At 44.6% G+C, this 18,698-nt stretch overlaps 2 protein-coding genes across 2 annotated transcripts in view; both read left to right on the top strand.

The window, feature by feature from the left end:
• Window positions 1-16,300, top strand: part of LOC121740212 (collagen alpha chain CG42342) — a 181,139-nt gene extending 164,839 nt beyond the window's left edge. The window contains exons 10-24 of the mRNA XM_042132848.1: window positions 363-468; window positions 1,940-2,034; window positions 7,711-7,845; window positions 7,940-7,966; window positions 8,267-8,314; window positions 11,217-11,321; window positions 11,415-11,459; window positions 11,777-11,839; window positions 14,363-14,389; window positions 14,756-14,809; window positions 14,892-14,918; window positions 14,992-15,027; window positions 15,176-15,310; window positions 15,701-15,901; window positions 16,227-16,300. Of these exons, the coding sequence (XP_041988782.1) occupies window positions 363-468; window positions 1,940-2,034; window positions 7,711-7,845; window positions 7,940-7,966; window positions 8,267-8,314; window positions 11,217-11,321; window positions 11,415-11,459; window positions 11,777-11,839; window positions 14,363-14,389; window positions 14,756-14,809; window positions 14,892-14,918; window positions 14,992-15,027; window positions 15,176-15,310; window positions 15,701-15,892 (1,095 nt within the window). The 3' untranslated portion in view covers window positions 15,893-15,901; window positions 16,227-16,300. The remainder of the gene's footprint in view (window positions 1-362; window positions 469-1,939; window positions 2,035-7,710; window positions 7,846-7,939; window positions 7,967-8,266; window positions 8,315-11,216; window positions 11,322-11,414; window positions 11,460-11,776; window positions 11,840-14,362; window positions 14,390-14,755; window positions 14,810-14,891; window positions 14,919-14,991; window positions 15,028-15,175; window positions 15,311-15,700; window positions 15,902-16,226) is intronic.
• Window positions 2,505-7,039, top strand: LOC121740210. The gene is made up of 2 exons (XM_042132845.1): window positions 2,505-3,291; window positions 4,137-7,039. Exons 1-2 carry the CDS (start codon window positions 3,232-3,234, stop codon window positions 6,714-6,716), a joined length of 2,640 nt encoding a protein of 879 aa, XP_041988779.1. The 5' UTR covers window positions 2,505-3,231; the 3' UTR covers window positions 6,717-7,039.
• Window positions 16,301-18,698: the final 2,398 nt, after the last annotated feature.

Raw genomic sequence — 18,698 nt, 5'->3', positions numbered from 1 at the left:
GATTCAAAATGACGCCGGATTACAATCCCTAACCCCATGTCTCAAAAATAAAATTGCGTCCACCGTCCACTAATACATGCAAATTGCAATCTTCGGTCCTTAAATTGTAACATTTCAATGGACTATAAATAATTAAGTCGATAAAGTTTAACACCATACATGAAAGAAAGCAATATTTGACACCCCGATACGTATCCAGCGGTAGGTTCGTTGTAAGCCTGAAACTGTATAACCGTAGTAAATATGTAAATTAAGGAAATACTATTAGTAAACTGGAGAGGTCCGCTCGTCGGTCGAATGAGCTATAATATTAAATATATAATTATAAATTTTATTTATTTATTTATAATTATAAATTTCAGGGAGACAAGGGCGACAAGGGCGAACGAGGCTTCACGACGACGCTGAAGGGAGACGCGTTCCCCACCGGCATCATCGAGGGCCCCCCTGGCCCCCCCGGCCCGCCCGGTGAGTGCTCCCACCCTCTCCCCGCTCCCCTGCCACGGCCGGCACCGACAGTCGGTCGCCGCAGCTGTAGCTTAGCGCGGTGCAGTGTGGCTTACATTTTTTTATTAACAGCCGCATCGGTGTTGACTGTTGTAGTAGTAGCTGTGTTTTTATAACCCGCCTAATATCGGGCATCCCAGTAGCTAGATGCGGCAAGCTGCTAATGGATCTACTAATTTAATGATTTTAATAGCTTCGGTGCGGCCGGCGGCGGTGAGGCCTCCGGGCCGGGGAGTACCGACGTCGAACAACTAATATACAGCTTTTTTATCGCACTGCATATTAAAAATACCCCACCCGGTCAAAATATCTGGGGCCTCGGCCGGCACGCGGCCCTTAGGCGGTGCGCAAATATTCGGGCCGGGCGGAGGCTCGCACGCTGGTGTGAGCGAGACGGATGTGTGTGTTGAAGGCGCGGAGGGCGCGAGGGGAGAGCGCGGCGCGGCGGGCGCGGCCGGCCCGCCCGGCGAGCGCGGCGCGCGCGGCAAACGCGGCAAGCGGGTAACGAGCGCCCCCCGTCCGCACCGCCCGCCGCCGCCCCCGGCCTCGAGCTTCGCCCCGCTCTCGTGTCACCCGGCTGCGAAATCTCTCCTACTCGGCTATCGAGTAGGAAACGTTTCGGTGGATACCGAATGAGATTTCTCCGCCGGGGCGAGGAGAGGCGGGGGAGTGAGGAGCGCGCGGCGCGGGCGGTGCGGCGCGGTGTCGGAGCGCCTCTTACTGATACTCCACCTTCGTATCATGCTCCATCGCATCTCCTTCGCACGCTCCGAACGGAACGTTCGCTCCGAATCTATCCTCCGAGCCGACCGGGCCTCCGTCTCTCGCTCTCTCTCTCTCTCTCTTTCGCCTATCTCTAGCGTATGCATGCCTGTCCTAATCTTATCGCACGCCGCATGCTGCACACTCTCGCCTCTCGCATGGCTCCGTGTCCGCATCTAGGTGGTCGAGGGACGAGCACCGAGCGCCGGCGGCGCGGCGGCGACGGCGGTGGCGACGCCGGGGCTCGCTCGACGCCGCTCGTGGGTAACGTACCTCCATGCTTTTTAACCCTTCCGTTGTGTTTTCTGTGAAGAGTTTAGCTAGCGCCTTATTCGAGTACCTACTGAGTACTGAGCTCCTCGAGGAGCGCAGATATATTATAAATTCTTGTCGAGTGGATGAGCGATAGAAAGATGTAAGACCGATAAGTTAATTTTTTTCATCACTGTGGTATGTGTGTGTGTGTGTGTATATTATGTGCCACAGATTACTGAATAGTTACTAAGTAACCCCTGTTCCGAGTCACTCCTGGACAGCATCACCGGAACCTTATAATAACGAATCCGTTGTCTCGCAGAGACTCAGTCTAGCGACGCTATCTAGCTAAACGTTTATATGATGTATTTTGTAAGTAAATATAATAAAGAGTGTACTCGTGACATTACAGGAGCGGCGGGTGCGGCGGGCGCGGCGGGCCCGCGCGGCCCGCCCGGCACGGACGGCCGGCCCGGCGACGCCGGCGTGCCTGGCCCGCCCGGCAAACCGGTGAGAATTCCGCACATCACGCCCTGTTATTCAGTAGGATCGATGCTTTAACAAGAACATCGTCGATGCGGGTGGGTCCGTCCCGAACTATAAACTTTAATAAAAATATATAATCTTTATTTATTTAATATATTTGAAAAGTGTGGCCATAAAATCTGATTCGAAGTTTTCTAAGTGTGTCGGTAATAAACGACAGATGAAATACTATTCTCATATATATCAATCTTTGTCCTGGATTTCGGCCTGGTATGCTACCTCGTTCGGTCGGAAGATCTTCCTTTGGGGCGTCCGTGCGTATCCACTGTCCTCGTAGACCGCAGTTCTAAAATAGACTGCACCTAGAAAGTAAAACGAATTGCCATTTATTTAATTTTATTTTATTTCGCGAATAATTAACTCGAAACGCCCGCCCTCGTCGACGATACTCAGTAGTCAGTACGCTGCTATTTGTCGTCCTCCGATACCATATCGTCCCCGTAGAAGGAAAACTAAATAACTCGATTTTTGGCGATTTTCACTTTTCCCTATTTTTAAATCACCCAAAACACGACGCATGTTTGAGTCTAACAGGGGTCTTCCTATCTTATTTCGTTCCAAAAATATAGCTATTTTTGTCGTTCAGATGGAAAAATACACATCTTCAAACTAACTCTAATTTTTTGAAGGAAAAATAAACAACTCATTAAATAAATCAATAACTGTGGTCAATGATAAGTTGAATTTTCGATAAATTAAATAAAACAAGTTGTTGAATTTTGCCTCAATTTGCTATATCTATCACAAAACTAACAAAGTTCTAGGAAAACTAAATAACTGTATTTATTTAATTGTCCTACTCAGAATTCTGGCAAAAAAATCATTACTTTATAAATACTTGATGTTATCTATTTCTTCCACAACTAGATGATTATTAATTACGAGATGATAGGCAAATACAATTAAATAGATTAAGTTATTTATAATTGCCATAAAGATAAAATGTACGTGACAAAAGTTATTAAATTTTTAAGAGAATTTGGCGCGAAATATTGTAGTGTTTATGCAATGAATCGGAACGAGGAAGAGCGCGGGGGAAGCGCGGGGGTGAGCGCATGCGACTGCAATGCTCGCACGCGTCACTAGCACTTTATACGGTAATGCGTGACCTTCTAATGCGTTTACTTAGTGACCATAGTGAAAGTAAGATTTTATGCTATAATGGATTCGCGGGGTAGATTTATGGTGAAAATGTGCCGAAAGGAAGATAATTTACCTAAGGTATGTAGCTACAATAATTTAGAACCAATAAAATAGTAAGTAGAAAAACTCTTAAGTGCATCTTCTATTAAACCAAGACTGATTTATGTCATCTTATTACCGAAATTATTACTTTATTTTTTTCGCGCTTTATTAGTTAAATGAACTTTCATACTATTATGAATAATTTTAAGATGTGGGAGAAGTAAATAACTCTTCAGGCGTTATTTGAATTTTGATCTTTAAGCTTTAGGCTTAAGGCCTTTTAACTTGTTGCATGAATTGTTTTTGCTAGGTATTTTGAACTATTTCGATTCGGTTTTGATCCACTTTACACACAATTTTATTCAAACTAAGTAGACATAGATTTGACGACCTCTGAGGCTCAGTGGGGAGCGCGTCGACGATAAACGCCGGAAGTCGCGGGTTCAAATCCCGCCGATGAAACAAAAAGTTTCCTGTGTTCCTGTCATGGATGTGTATTAAATAATATTATTATGTTTATAATATAATAAAAATCTATTATTATGTATAAGTAGTATATGTATGTATAGTATTAAATATATTATTATGTATATTGTATAGTATACAAATATTAAATATATTTCCCGTTGTCTGGTACCCGTGATACAAGTTCTTCGGATACTAAGTACGGGGCCAGACTGACGTGGTGTGAAACGTCCAAGGATATTATTATTTTTATAGGGCCAAGCTACACCGGATGGCAGTGGCCGGCAGCGAGCATTTTCAGTTTTAAACTTTATTTACATGCTATCACTACGTAATCTGCATACTCTTGTCACACTATTATTGTTTTTCTTTTTTCGTAATTGAATACCTATAATACAGATTTTTTATTGTTTTAGGGTGAAAATAAGCCAGTAAAACAACAAGACCAAAGTACAGTCAGCCCAGAAAAACATAATATTATAACATGCCAGAAATCACCATCCGATATTAACAATCATGTTTGGAACGACATAAATTTCAATGTTGATAATATTACAATAGAAAAAAATCATAATAAAATCCTTCCAGGTGTTCTTAGTCTACCTGAAAATGACGAATTTAAAATTATTACATGTGAATCGGCCCCAGCATCAATAATGCCTAGCGAAAATAATACTAATAACATTAAACCACCCCAATCAGCACCTATGCCCGTAAATGTTAGTCCCATGTCTTTGTGTAGCAGTAAAATTAATTTAAGTGAAGATGACAACATAATATTATTCAACTATAAAAGTGTCAGAGGGTCAAGTCCCATTTCGGGTGTCGAAACCATGCCACCTTCAACAGATGAAGAACTTTTTTCTGATTCTGGATCGTCGTGGATTCCGGACTCAGAAGAAGAAAATAAAATAGAAAAGAAACGTAGGTCTTCAATGAATATCAATATTGCAGAAGCTAAGAAGAAAAAAAGAGTTAAGAGATTTGAAGGTATATATATTTCCTCGAGTGATTCTGAAGATGAAAGAGGTAAAATTACAACTCGCACTATTATTAAAACTCCTTTAGGCCAAGTCTCACCAGTTAGCCCCGACAGAAGAATCAATGTCACAATTGCAGAAACAACAGATACAGAAATAGAAACAGAAAATAAGAAAAAAGAAATATACAGATGGAAGAAAAAAAATCAATCAAATTGGAAAAGAAACAAAGAGTTGGAGAAGAAACGAAAATGTTTGCCATATAAGAGTAAAACTGGAAAGCTTTGTGCAGCTAAAATGCCTAAAAATCCTAAATGCAGTAATAATTGCCGTCAAAAATGCACAGAAAAGTTTACACAAAACGAGCGTGAAGAAATTTGCAAATCCTACTGGTCTATACAAGATTATAAGCTACAAAAAGAGTTTTTGCTTAGGCGCATCAACATCAAACCGGTGCAGACTGCTAGAAAATCTGTACCGATCGACAAACAAAGAAGTACCAGCAGAGAATATGGTTTTTATAAAAATAAGAATGTGTTTGAACGAGTGTGTAAGAACTTTTTTATGTCTACTCTGTGTATTTCTACTGGTCCTATCGAAACTGCAGTAAAACATGTGGATAATAATGGTGCATTCACAAAAATGGATAACCGTGGCAAACAACCACCTATAAACAAAACTCCTGAAGAACAGATAGAAGAAGTAAAAAATCATATTGAAAGTTTTCCTGTAATGGATTCCCATTACTGTAGAAAAAAATCTGCCAAGAAATATTTAGAGCCTACCTTGTCAATATCAAAAATGTATGATTTGTATGTGGAGAAAATGAAAAAGAACAATAAAACACCTGTTAAATTTAACATTTATAAGAGAGTATTTGGCACACAATACAATTTAGCATTTTATCATCCCAAGAAAGACCAATGTAGCACGTGTAACAATTATAATAAAGATAAAACTAATACAAATATACTTAATGAATATACTCAGCATATAGAGCGAAAAGAGGCGTCTTATAGATCTAAAGAGCTGGATAAAAAGAGGTCAGAAGAAGATGGTTCATATTTGTGTGTCACCATGGACTTGCAAAGTCTACTGCAGATTCCATCGACTGCAGATAGTTTAATGTATTATTCCAGAAAATTAAATTTATATAATTTATCTATTTATCAGTTTAAGCCCCCACAGAATGACGCTCACTGTATGATCTGGACAGAAATAAACGGAAAAAGAGGCAGTGTGGAAATAGCATCTGCTATTTATTTATGGATTAAGAATCTACCCGAGGCTGTTACGCACGTCACGATTTATTCAGACACATGCTCGGGGCAAAACCGGAACCAGTACATAGCAGCATTTTTATTGTACTTAGTACACACGCATGAGACAATAAAAGTGTTAGAACAAAAGTATCTCGAAAGTGGTCACAGCTATATGGAAGTAGATTCGATGCATAGCGCTATAGAAAAAGAAAAAAAGTACACAGACACTTATTCTATTACAGATTGGAAAGGAATTATGCAGCGGGCAAGATCAAAAAGACAAAATAAAAATGTGACTCCGTATAAAGTAACTGAATTGTCGTATCAAGACATGATTGATGTAAAATCACTTTGTTCAAAAATAATTAAAAACAAATCTATATCGGAAAACGGGGAGAAGGTGTGTTGGTTAAAAATTAAATGTCTCAGATTTGAAAAGGATTTACCTGGTTATATTAAATACAGATACAATTATGATGGACCCTATAATTTATTAAATGCTATTTGTAAACCAGGAAGATCGACTAGAAGAACTCAAAACTCTGAAATGCCAACCATAAGCGCTGAAGATCTTCCCCGGGCATATCAACAATATCTTCCTATAACCAAACAAAAGAAGAAAGACCTTTTACAGCTTTGTAAGAAAAATATCATTCCTAAAGAGCTTCACGGCTGGTACGAAGGTTTACCATGTTTAAGCGAAGGCCAGGGTACTCCAACCTGCTGCAGTGATTTATCTGAAGTCGATGATTAAACTTATTTTGGCCCACCATTTATAATTATGTCTCTTAAAACAAAAGTTTTCTCTCTCTTTACCTTTAAGCATCTAATAAGTACCGTGATTTTAATTGTTTTGAGTTGCAAATGTTTTATTTTAATATGTAAGATTAACAATTCTAAGAAATGTATTTTACGAGTTTGTTGATTGTTGTACTCAATGTACCTGATGACTAATGACTGAGTCATATTGTTTTTTTTTAATTTTATATCATAGACTGATCAGTCAGATAGCGCACAGTCTATTAGTTGTGTTTCAGTTACCTAATTACCAATTCAGAATTATTTTTATTTGTAAGTTTTGAGTTATTTTAAAGTTTATAATTATTGTTATACTTACCTTTGATTTGTAGTTCATTTTCTAAATAATTTCTTTTGATTTGTTACCTATTGATTTAATAAATAATTTTATGTCAAATTACAGCATTTTATTTTATATAGCACCAGCTGTAACAATAATTTAACAATAACAAAGTAATAAATAAATGATCAACTTTTACATTTAAGCGTATTTCAGGTTGGATAAATTCAATAACTACATTTATTTCGCCTTGTTTTCCTCTACCAGATGAATCTAGGTTGTGGGAAAACTAAATAAGTAGCCGAAATATATAGATAACTGCAGTAACGTTAGAAATAGTAGTTGTGGCAAAATTAAATAACTTGATTTTATATGTTTTATTTTATTATAGTTATAGATAAAGTCCACTTTGTTTAAGCATAATGTAAGAGGTAATCAGGTCCACAAAATATAAAATTATCTACAGTAAAATTGTCTCGCATTTTTTAACAAATGAGCATAAACTGAAAAAAAAACACTAAATCGCGATTATCTCAAAACTGCAAAATCGGAGTTATTTAGTTTTCCTTCTACGGGGACGATATACTAGCGCAATTCGCACGAATCAAAACCGCGATTATCGGAGCACGACAAGAAGCGAAGCTAACGTGGAACCGCCGGAACATTGCAGGGCGACATCGGGCCCAAGGGTGAGAAGGGCGACTACGGCGACATGGGCTCGCCCGGCATGCTGGGCGCGCCCGGCCTGCCCGGCCCGCCCGGCTACCCCGGCCTCAAGGGCGAGAAGGGTGACAAGGGAGACTCGGTGAGTGATCTAACCGCTCTAACATCCAACGGCGTTCGCCCGGCTCACCGACTAATGACGACGTTTTTCCTATATTTCCCGGTGGCGACTGCAGAAGTACCGCAAGCTGAGGCGGCGACAGGTAACTATCGACTCCGACCTCCTCGCGACGTCCGACCGCGCCCCGGCCCGTTTTCGTGTTACTTCTATGAACGTAAACTCCATCGCTTACGGTCACAATTTTGACGTTTCAACACAATTTAAAAAGTTGTGATGTCGAGTGACCGTAAGCGATGGAGGTCATGTTCATCTTAGTTACATGATAAGGGGGCAGGCTCCGGTCCGGCGCGCGGGCCGAGAACCCCGACGCGAGCGATAGTAGGCGAACCCCGTCAGCGGCGGGTACCTTCGGTCGAACTACTAATCTTTATGCCCCCCGTTGAACTTGCAGGGCGACGGCACGGGCTACGAGCTCTACGGACACGAAATTGTGAGTATCAATCTTTTATTTTTTAGTATTTACTAGCTGTCCCGGTGAACTTCGTGTCACTTATAAACCTTCCCTGGACTTCCACGATCATTTTAAGACTAAAATTAGCCAAATCAGTCCAGCCGTTATCGTGTTATAGCGTTACTAACATATTTGAAAATCCATCTATGTAGATGGATTTTCAAATATGTTAGTAACGCTATAACACGATAACGGCTGTATATATAAAACTCAAAGGTGACTGACTGACATGGTGATCTATCAACGCACAGCCAAAACCACTGGACCGATCGGGCTGAAATTTGGCATGCAGATAGATGCCAAATTTCAGCCCCATGACGTAGGCATCCGCTAAGAAAGGATTTTGATAAATTCCACCTGCAAGGGGTTCAAATAGGGGATGAAAGTTTGTATATAATAATACTACTTAACGCGAGCGAAGCCGCCGGCAAAAGCTCGTTTTTATATAAATTTCGGTGCAATTAATGGTGATCAGAAACATAACTCGAATTAAATTAAAAGGTGGAGCCGCCCTGTGCTTACCTACATTACGACGGATGGAGCGACACGTCCCGGCCGAATATTATTTTGTGTGATTTACAATTACAATACAAGTCGCGTCGCTCCGCTACAGACAATAAAACATAATATAGTTCGTGGTGTCAAAAAGTAGTGAGATCTCATGTAGAGCCAAGTTTCTAACCTTACATACTCAGCCCTACATCTAAAAACCGTAATTTTACACTTAAGCCGCAGCAAAATACTTGATATAATACGTCAGCCGCACGAGAAGACTCTAAAAACTCTACGCATTAGTCAAAATCGGTGGCCTGGCCGTTTTGTTCGAGAGCGAGACAGTACTTCAGTCCGTACCAACGCCTACAATAGGCATGATGACTATTTTTTTTTCTAATCGGTAATTGAAAGACACTTAAAAAATAGAAATATCGTTGAAAGAATGACTCTGATAGATTAAAAATTCACCAAGATATGACAATTCTGACAATTCTTCAAAAAAAAAGATCTGGCCGAAACGCTCCATACAAAGTGCTACGAAAGTATGACGTCAGTCTTTCGTAGTTTGTACGCATCGGGAGACAACTTTGTTCGACAGGTATATTAAATATTGCGTTTATGAAAGTGGTTTTATAACAAAAGTTGCTTTTAATTGCATAAGTTATCGAATAGTTAAGAAATTTAATTGAAAAAAAATTTCGACTTGAATATCCAACTTTGAAGGCGCATAACAAAAAAAATACAAATGCTATCAAGCTGAAATTTTGGGAACACTTATTTTTTACCGTTATTTATTTATTTTATTAACAAAATTCGCTAATCTTTGACCTTGTCATCATCCCTATTCTACAAAGCGCAGGTTCGGCCTCATGTGGAATATTGTTCTCATCTCTGGGCAGCTTGGACCCCTTGGAATTATGCCGAGATGTAGCTTCACTCTGCATCCTCTATCGGTTGTATCACGGGGAGTGCTCTGAGGAATCATACCACCTGCAACTTTTTGCCATCGTCTCATGCGAAAAATATACCATCCTCATCGCCTTGATGATCTTCCACCGTGCGTTTCTCGCGTAACTTTCTGCCGCGCACTGTAAAACTCTGGAACGAACTGTCACCAGCAGTATTTCGGATCGATACGACCTGCAAACATTCAAGAAGAGCGTATTCCCTCTTAAAAGGCCGGCAACGAACTTGCAGTTCTTCTGATGTTGCGAGTGTCCATGGGCGACGGTAGTTGCTTTCCATCAGGTGACTCGTTTGCTCGTCTGCCCCCTTATTTCATAAAAAAATATCAATAATGGCAACAGGTAGGTACTTCACTTTTTCTCAAAGTCCTTAGTTATATGTGTATCATAATATTTTATAATAATATTAAAATAAAATTAAAAATTAAGGGTTCCCATACAAAAAACACAACATTTTTCCTAATTTTGCTCTATAATGGTACGCAACCCTTCGTGCGCGAGTCTGACTCGCACTTGGCTGATTATTTATTTTTCACAACTCACAAAAATTATTTTATACTATTTTTAATTTTGTATCTAGCAAAAGAAACAGTGGTATCTCATACTAACATCCACCCTCTATAATATCAAGGAGATGGGATAGGTTAGGTTGAGTTTGATCATTTTTTGTTGTTTCTGTACTAATATCATTGGACATTTTTAATAAAAACTTTAGTTCATTTTCAAAAAGTCTGAAAGACATCCTCCATAACTTGTTTATTTCTAACAACTGTGAAGTGTAACAACAATTTTATAATAATATAACAACACAATATCATGTTATAGTTATATTAGAGGAGCTAACCTATTAATAAATTTAGATTAGTTGCATGCACATAGTATTACGTTGCAATCCAGCTTAGATAATAATGTAAACAACAGCTTTGTATTGTTATGATTGTACTGTGTATTGTGCTTTCTCAATAAAATAAAAAAAAAAAAAATATCATTACGTACCAAATTTCAGCTTTCTAAAACTTCAGGAAGTACCCTAACAATTTTGATGAGATTCTATCGCGGACACGCCGATACTGTGCTATTTTTAATGAAAATAAAGATTTTTTTGTAATGACTTTTTTGTATGGGCAAATTCACAAGCGCCGCAGCGTTATGATTTTGCCCCTACAAAAGTTTTAAAAAGTTTCAGCGCTACTACTTTCACAGTCAACTTGATAGTCATACACACAATAAAGTATTATTACTCTGTTTCGTGACACCTCGTAGAGATCGTGTCGATCGGAGGAAGGGAAACGGGAAAAAGAGATATCGTGTAGATAGAGACGCCAGGAGAAATTCCTCTTAGATGCGCATATTCTCCTCTTGGCGTTGAAATGTCGAATTCCATTTGTGCGGGCCCTAACGCGAGTCCCCGTGTGTTGCAGATGATGGGGCCGCCGGGCGCGCCGGGGCCGGCCGGGGCGCCCGGCGTGGCGGGGCCGCCGGGCATCAAGGGCGACAAGGGTGACCCCGGAGCCCGGGGCAAGGCGGTACGTGGACCTCGACCGGAAATGACAATATTATATTTCGTATGTTCACTGGAGCTGACCCAGCTCTAACTTCGGCAACTTTCTCCGTTTCAGGGCGAGCGCGGCGAGAAGGGCGATCCTGGGCCGATGGGACTGCCGGTGAGTGCCATCCCTTCCTCTCCCCCGCCCCCCGCGGACTCTCTCGGCAGTACGCCGCGCGACTTCAGCGGGTCGACGTCGGGCTCAGCCGCGCGCCGGGCGACGTCGACGACCGACTGGGGCCGCCGGCCGTTCACCCCCCTCAAACACACATAATATAACCTCAAACATAATAACATAATGCGATACAGGATCCCCATACTAGGCGATGTTCGTCTCCACAGGACAGGCATCGCCTAGTGTGGGGATCCTTTATCGCGTTAAACAATGTTTGGTCAATAAATCTTTGTATTTGTAAAATATTTAATTTTTCTCAGGGTCCGGTGGGGCTGCCGGGCGAGACGGGCGCGCCGGGTCACCCGGGCGACGCCGGCCCCCGGGTGAGTAGCTCTCCGCCCCGACCCGTTACCCGACACGTCACCCGACACGCGACACACACCCGCCGCCTCTAATCCACTAACACGCCGGCTACCCGGCCGCACTAACACGCAGCCCGCCCGCCGCTAACCCCCTACTAACCCGGTGTTGTGGCGCAGGAGAACCGCTGGCCGCCGGACTTCGCCTTCACGTAGTGACCCCGCGCCCCGCGCGCCGTGACCCGCCGCCCGCGCCGCCCGCGCCCCGCGCGAGACCCGCCTCTGTAAATTGTACAATCTATATGTAAATATTCTAAGTCGATAAGTACTTAAGATGTTACCAAATTTTAAGCGTAAGTGTTACAAATTCGTAGTGTAAAGAAAATAATATTATGTATTTTTGAATTCGTTCGGTCGAAGCCGACGTCGTTTAGCCGGGGCCGCGGCCAGGGCTTCACAGGAGACGAGAGTAAGCGAGAGTAACAAAAATCGCGTCTCGGTCTCGTCAATCCTCAAAAAATTGAGTCTCGTTCAAGTCTCGGTCTCGTCTCGTTACCTGTTGTCTCGCCTTGTCTCGCTTAGTTGTAAATAATTATTTATTTATATAAGTACTTAATAATACATATATTAAAGAGAATAAGGAATATTTTATAACTAGCTATTTATATATATATATATATATATATATATATATATATATATATATATATATATATATATATATATATATATATATATATATATATATATATATATATATATATATATATATATATGATAAAATGCTGTTTGGATAGTTACCAGATTTTATATTTTGTAAAATATATTATTGTTTTCTGATTTTTCGAATAAAAACATCATAAAAAAATTAACGAGACCCAAAACGAGACTCTCGGGTTGATGTGGTCTCGGTATTGCCGATAATATTTTCCAAAACGTCTCGTCTCGTTCTCGTCTCGTAAAAGCGAGACGATACGAGAAAAATCTCGCTCTCGCGTGAAGCCCTAGCCGCGGCGTCCACCGTTCTCGCGGCGTCGCTGCCGAATCCGAACGATCGTGAAGTTTGTTAGGGCTCGCGCTCCCCCGAGCTGCGGCACTCCTGTCCGGTGTTTTGTCCTGCCATACTCTGTCTCGGGACTGCGGCGTCTCGAGCGAGCGGGAGTCCATATTCTCGTTCCGGTTGAACTTTGTCAAAGTCGGCGACCGGCAGAGGCGAAGGTCGTCGAGCGAGGTCGACAGGGCTCGGTCCGCCGGCTCCGAGCCGAGTTTCCTGCCCTCGATACAAAGTACCCGGTTCCGACTCGACTCGGGATCGCGACACGCAGTGCCACCTCTGTATCTGTCGGGAGCTCAGACCGCTTTTCCGAGCTTCCCGGAGAAGTTCGGAAAAGCGTCTCGTCGCGACTCGCGAGTCCCCGGCGTGGGTCGCGCGTGAATAAATCTAGATATAAGTACAAGTGTAAAATATATTAATATCGATACAGAGTGTATATTTTTAAAGTATATTAATACTTGTACGTGTGGAGCGCCGCCCTCGTGACGCCTCCTCGCTCGGCGTGCCGACTGAGAGCGATATTATTATAATTTGTAACGCCGTATCTAGTCGTCTTCTCCGGCCTCACGAGGGGGGCCTCCGTAAAAACGTTTCGTGAAAATATGTTAATATGTATCATCGTTCTTCTGTAATATTATGTAGAAGTCTTTCGCTTTTCGTGACTTAAAATTGTATACTTATCGTCTAATCGTCGTATCGCATCGTTCGCTATCGTCGCCCCCGTTCCTAGATTAAGAGAGTTATTCTCTAGGTTAAGGTTTCGGTCGGGAGCCGGCCCCGCCCCTCCCGCACCCCCCTCGTCCGCTCCCGGGTGGAGGTGGGGCGGGGCGGGACGCTCCCCCCGGCTCACTGTACATAGTCGTTGTCCCGAGTGCTCCGTCCGCACCGCCGCCGCCGACGTCGTCCCGGGCGTCCTCCTCGGCCCTCTCGACGTGTACCGTCTCGAGTCACAGGCGGGACGGTATCCTCGAGGGTCCCTACTCTTAATATCGAATGTACAAAATTGTATCGACACTAGTTTAAGCGGTCGAATCCCGGAGACGTCCGCCGCCGCGCGCCCGCAGAGCGCGGCTCGCGGCGCGCGACGGCCCCGCCTCCGGCTGCTCGACTACGTGTATTTAACTACGTACTTTTAAGGCTTAGTTTTTTAATCGAAAGTTGTCATTTGTACCATACTCGCGAGAGCATAAAATGATATTGTTGTTCACAAAATATTTTAAAATGAAAATAAACTATTGCATGCCGTGCACTCTCATCTTTCCTTTCGCCTCCCTCCCCCCTCCCGGTCGCAGCTCTACGCTCTACTGCATGCGGGGCCGGGTCGCCTCCGGCATGCGCGTCCGGCCTGCCAGCCCGCCGGCCCACCGGCCCGCTGCATGCGTGCACGATCATCACCGGGCGAGTTAGCACTCTCCTTTCTGTTTCCGCTCACTCTGCCGCCGACGAGAGCTCGAATGTCAGTCGATAAATCTGATATGTGTCCCTTGCTGCAGGGCCCGCCCGGACTCGACGGCATGAAGGTGAGTTTCCTTTTCGTCGAATATTATTTATGTGAATCGTATTATACTGTGTAATAACAGAGTACGTAATATACAATAATATTATTTAATTATTTTTTTTCAAATAGCGGAATCCGCTCCACCTTTATTATATCGAATTTTATTTCTCGCGGAATCCTTCATTCCGATAGCCTCCCGCTAAGCTCGTGGCCACGTTCTATCCAAGGTATAACGCTCCGAAACACGAACGTCTACGAGCGAAGCTCCCGTTGCGTCCAATACGATACTTATATTCGCTACACTTGTGCTATATTATTTTGCTACCCCTCTCTCGCGCCTTTCGGGGCGACGAGCGAGGCCGTAACGACGTGTGCGTTATGTGTGCAGGGCGCGCAGGGCGAGCCGGGCGGCAAGGGCGAGCGCGGGGACCCCGGCCTGCCTGTGAGTACTCTCCCCCACCTCCTCCACCCCACTCCCCCCGCCCCCTCGACCCCGCCGTAACCCCCCTCGCGTTCTGTTCCAGGGCACGGACGGGATCCCGGGACAGGAGGTCAGTGATCGCGGCTTCCCGACTTGAACCCCTCGTGTCGTACTAAATACTGACGTAAGTTTTTGCTCGGTAGGGACCGAAAGGCGACAAGGGCTACAAGGGCGAACCGGTAAGCGACCTCATCCTTCTCCGCATGCGCTCGTAACCGACTCACCGGGGCGACCCGAGCATGACACGACACATCGCCGACACACCCGCACCCCCCTCCCCTCGATCGAGCGAGCGCGGCGGGTGCGATAACCGTGTGGTGTGCGCAGGGGCCGAGCGGCAAGCGCGGGCGCAAGGGCGACAAGGGCGACCGCGGCGAGCAGGGCGTGCCTGGCCTCGACGCGCCCTGCCCGCTGGGGCCTGACGGCCTGCCTCTGCCCGGCTGCGGCTGGCGACCCACCAAGGTTTGCACCGTCCGTTCGTAGCAGCCTCCTCGGCTATCTCGCCGACCCTCGTGGCGGCGGGCGAGCGGCCCGGCGGCCTCCTCACGCGGGTTCCCCCCCGACTCCGACCGGCCGCTCGCTCGCTGCTAGAGGGCCCCACTGACTAACACGTCTAATTTGACTAACCCCGTAAAATGTTGTGCTGCGATTTAAGTTTGTATTGCACTAGCTTTTATTTTATTCGGGCTAACGATCGCTGTCCCTGCATCCATTACTAATGTATCATATTCGCTTTATAATAATAACACTACGCCCTACGGCGATCGGCCCGTCGTTCGCGCTCCCCGCGTCCTCCCGCGGTCCATGTGCGGGCGGCGGGAGGCGGCGGGGGGCGGTAGTAGCGGGGAGTAGATGTCGGTGTGGCAGGAGGCGGCACGCGAGGAGCGGCCGGCGGGCTCGGAGGAGCGCGAGGCGGGCGGCGCGGGGGAGGAGGAGGATGGCGAGGACGAGGGCGAGTACGACGCGCGCGACGACCTCGACCCGCCGCGCGACTACGACGACTACAGCGACAACCACCGCGACCCGCCCGCGCCGCGCGACTGACCGCACCCGGTACGCCCCGCCCTCGCCCCTAGCCGTAGTCGCCCTCGTTCGCCCGGGATTTCCCGGTGAGGCGCATCCGTGGACCCCGCGAGCGATTTCGATATCAGGTAACGAAGTATCTAGCCCACGACACGATCGGAAATAGCGTACACGCCGAGTCCTATTTAACAGCACGGAACCGCCTAACATAACTAGACTAACTCCGGTTTGGCCCGACCCTCCGCCCCCCCTTTACCGCTTCGGTGGTGGTGTTTCGCTTCGGAAGGGGATCGCTCGTAAAAAACGCTGGATTCGAGGAGGCCTAATGTTTAACCGACAGGGCGTCGCGTTGCAGGAGGCGATGCTGGCGTGGCTGCGGCACCGCCTGGAGCTGGACGCTGTCGACAACGACCTGCGCCCCGACGCCCGTCCTCCATGAACGCCGCGCTGCCGCCCGCTCCGCCGGGTGCGTCGCGCGCCGCACGCGCCTCGAGAGACCGTTCGTGCCCAGTGCTAAACGTCCAGTCGTCGAGAGCCGGCGAAGTGTACTTGTATATATTATATAGTTTAGCTCGGGTGGCAATGTCGTCCGGCCGGGTAGTCTACGGCCTCGATAGGAACATCGACCATCGGCCGGTACCGCTCGGGGCTAGAACATTTTGGCTGTCAGTTCGAAGTAACGACGCTTAAACGGAGACTTAAACTGAATAAATTGAACGGATTCGATCGATCGCACGATTCGCGGGGCCGCAAACCGGCGGATCTGTTTCATACAAACAAATTATGGATTCCTTAGCGATGTCACAGTATAGCAATATTAGCCCCAAGTCATATTGCTATACTGTGGCGATGTCGTCTATTTTTGACTTAGACTCGACTCAACGGGGGCCCCGGGCATTCCCGGGACCCCGGGCTCGAGCCCATGCTGCCATACGGAAGATCCGGCCCCGGCCCCGGTCACTCGACCGCCCGCGCGCATGTACATATAGCGTAGAACGCGCGCGTGCGGCCCCGGCGGCGGCGGCGGGCCGACTCGAGCCCGACTTCGTTCCCTTCGACTTAAATCGTCTACCCAGCGTTATTATTTTGTAATGTTCGAAAACACTCTAAAATGTTAGTGTTTTGTAAAATCTATTTATAAATCTATGGGCGTATTACATATATCTAACCGTCTCTCTCTAAATTTATATAAATTTTTATAAATATTTTGTTATTCTCGCTAAAACTCGAAAATGGCTGAACCGATTTGGCTAATTTTAGTATTGAAATGTTCGTTTCGTTTTTTTTTGCGGGTAGGCGAGGCAATAACATCTTAAGTTGACTCGGGATTTTAATATTAAATTAAAAATACTTACAGTTCTTAAATCACTCTATGTTTAATATTTTATAAACTTTGAACCCCTCTTTTGCTCGCCACATAATTAACACTGCACTACTTAAGCACTTACATCACCTTCCACAATATCAATAAGAAAATGGATATGTCATCGCAACTCGCTGCCAACATGGAGGATTTGGCTAAGTTATTCCAGTCAAGGATGGATACATACGAGCAGCGCCTTCAAGATACTGCTTCCCAGCCTTCTGTTCCAGATCTCTCCAACCTGAGCAGTGAGTTCCTCAATTTTAAGAATTTTATTTGGCAAACTCTCTCAAAATTAAAAACTCAGCTGGATCTTCTCACTCTTGGTCTTGATAGACACGAAACTTATTTTCGCAAGAACATACTTCTATTCCACGGCATCCCTGAAACCAAAGATGAAAAGTTATTAAGTGTCATTACTAATACAATCAACAGTAACATGGATATAACTGACCTTACAAGTAATGATCTTCAGTCATGCCATCGCCTTGGATCACCAAAAGGGAAAGCCCGTGCTATCTTGGTTAAATTTAAGGACCTGGAGCAGCGTCGTTTGGTCTGGGATGCCAAGACTGCACTCAAGAGCAGCGGCATTGTTGTTTCCGAATTCCTGACCAAGTCTAGGCATCAAGTCTTTATGACTGCAAGACAGCATTTCGGAATACGCAATTGCTGGTCCGCTGAGGGAAAGATTGCAATTGCCTTGCCAGATAAATCTCGGCGGAAGATTGAATGCATGCAGGAGCTTAGAACGCTGATGGCCGCATTTCCCGCCGATAAAGATGCTAAGGCTGCCTCTTCCCTCCCTAGTAGGAGCGGTCTTGGTGAGGTATTAAAGCCTAGTAGTGAAAATAAGACAACTAGCAGAGCTGCATCTTCAACCCGCCGTACTAAGAAAATATAAGGTAGTGCGCATACGCAGCGTCGGTTCTTGGCGTTTCCTTGCTATTCTTAGTGTGTTTTGTCCCCTTTTGTATTATCACAATCAAGTTAACTGCTTTAAGGTAGTACATTGCTTTTGTGTAGTTATGCTTGTAGTTTTAAAATTTGTTTGCTATTCTTTAAGTGTGTTTTGTCCCTTTTGTATTATCACAATCAAGTTAACTGCTTTGAGGTAGTACCTACATTGCTTCTGTCACAGATTACTAGTATAATATATTTGTAGAGCTTCTGTTTAGTTTAAGCTTGTAGTTTGAAAATTTCTTTGCTTTAAAAATGGCATTTGACAAGCTGTCAACTGTCAATGTCATATTCCTCATTTATTTTTTTTTAAATTTTTTTTTTTTAATGTTAAAATATAACGGGGCCTATGACGTATAATATAATATTATACATTTTTTTTTAAGTTTCATGTTAATCTGTTTTGTTCAAAGGTTTCTATGGATATTGTAATTTCGTTTTTTTTTTTCTCTCGTTGTACTTTATGCTAAGTGTGTATTTTTCTTCCTTCATCGCTGCGGCGAG

This window comes from Aricia agestis, chromosome 3, assembly GCF_905147365.1.
Source record: "Aricia agestis chromosome 3, ilAriAges1.1, whole genome shotgun sequence".
Lineage (NCBI taxonomy): Eukaryota > Metazoa > Arthropoda > Insecta > Lepidoptera > Lycaenidae > Aricia > Aricia agestis.
The sequence above is the reverse complement of the archived record's forward strand: the minus strand, read 5'-3'. Positions and strand labels throughout refer to the sequence as shown.

Bases quoted from the DNA above. Each gene is read 5' to 3' on its own strand.
- LOC121740210 (XM_042132845.1), top strand. From the start codon at position 3,232: ATGGATTCGCGGGGTAGATTTATGGTGAAAATGTGCCGAAAGGAAGAT. The intron at 3,292-4,136 runs GTATGTAGCTAC...TTATTGTTTTAG, and splicing joins AGGAAGATAATTTACCTAAG to GGTGAAAATAAGCCAGTAAA.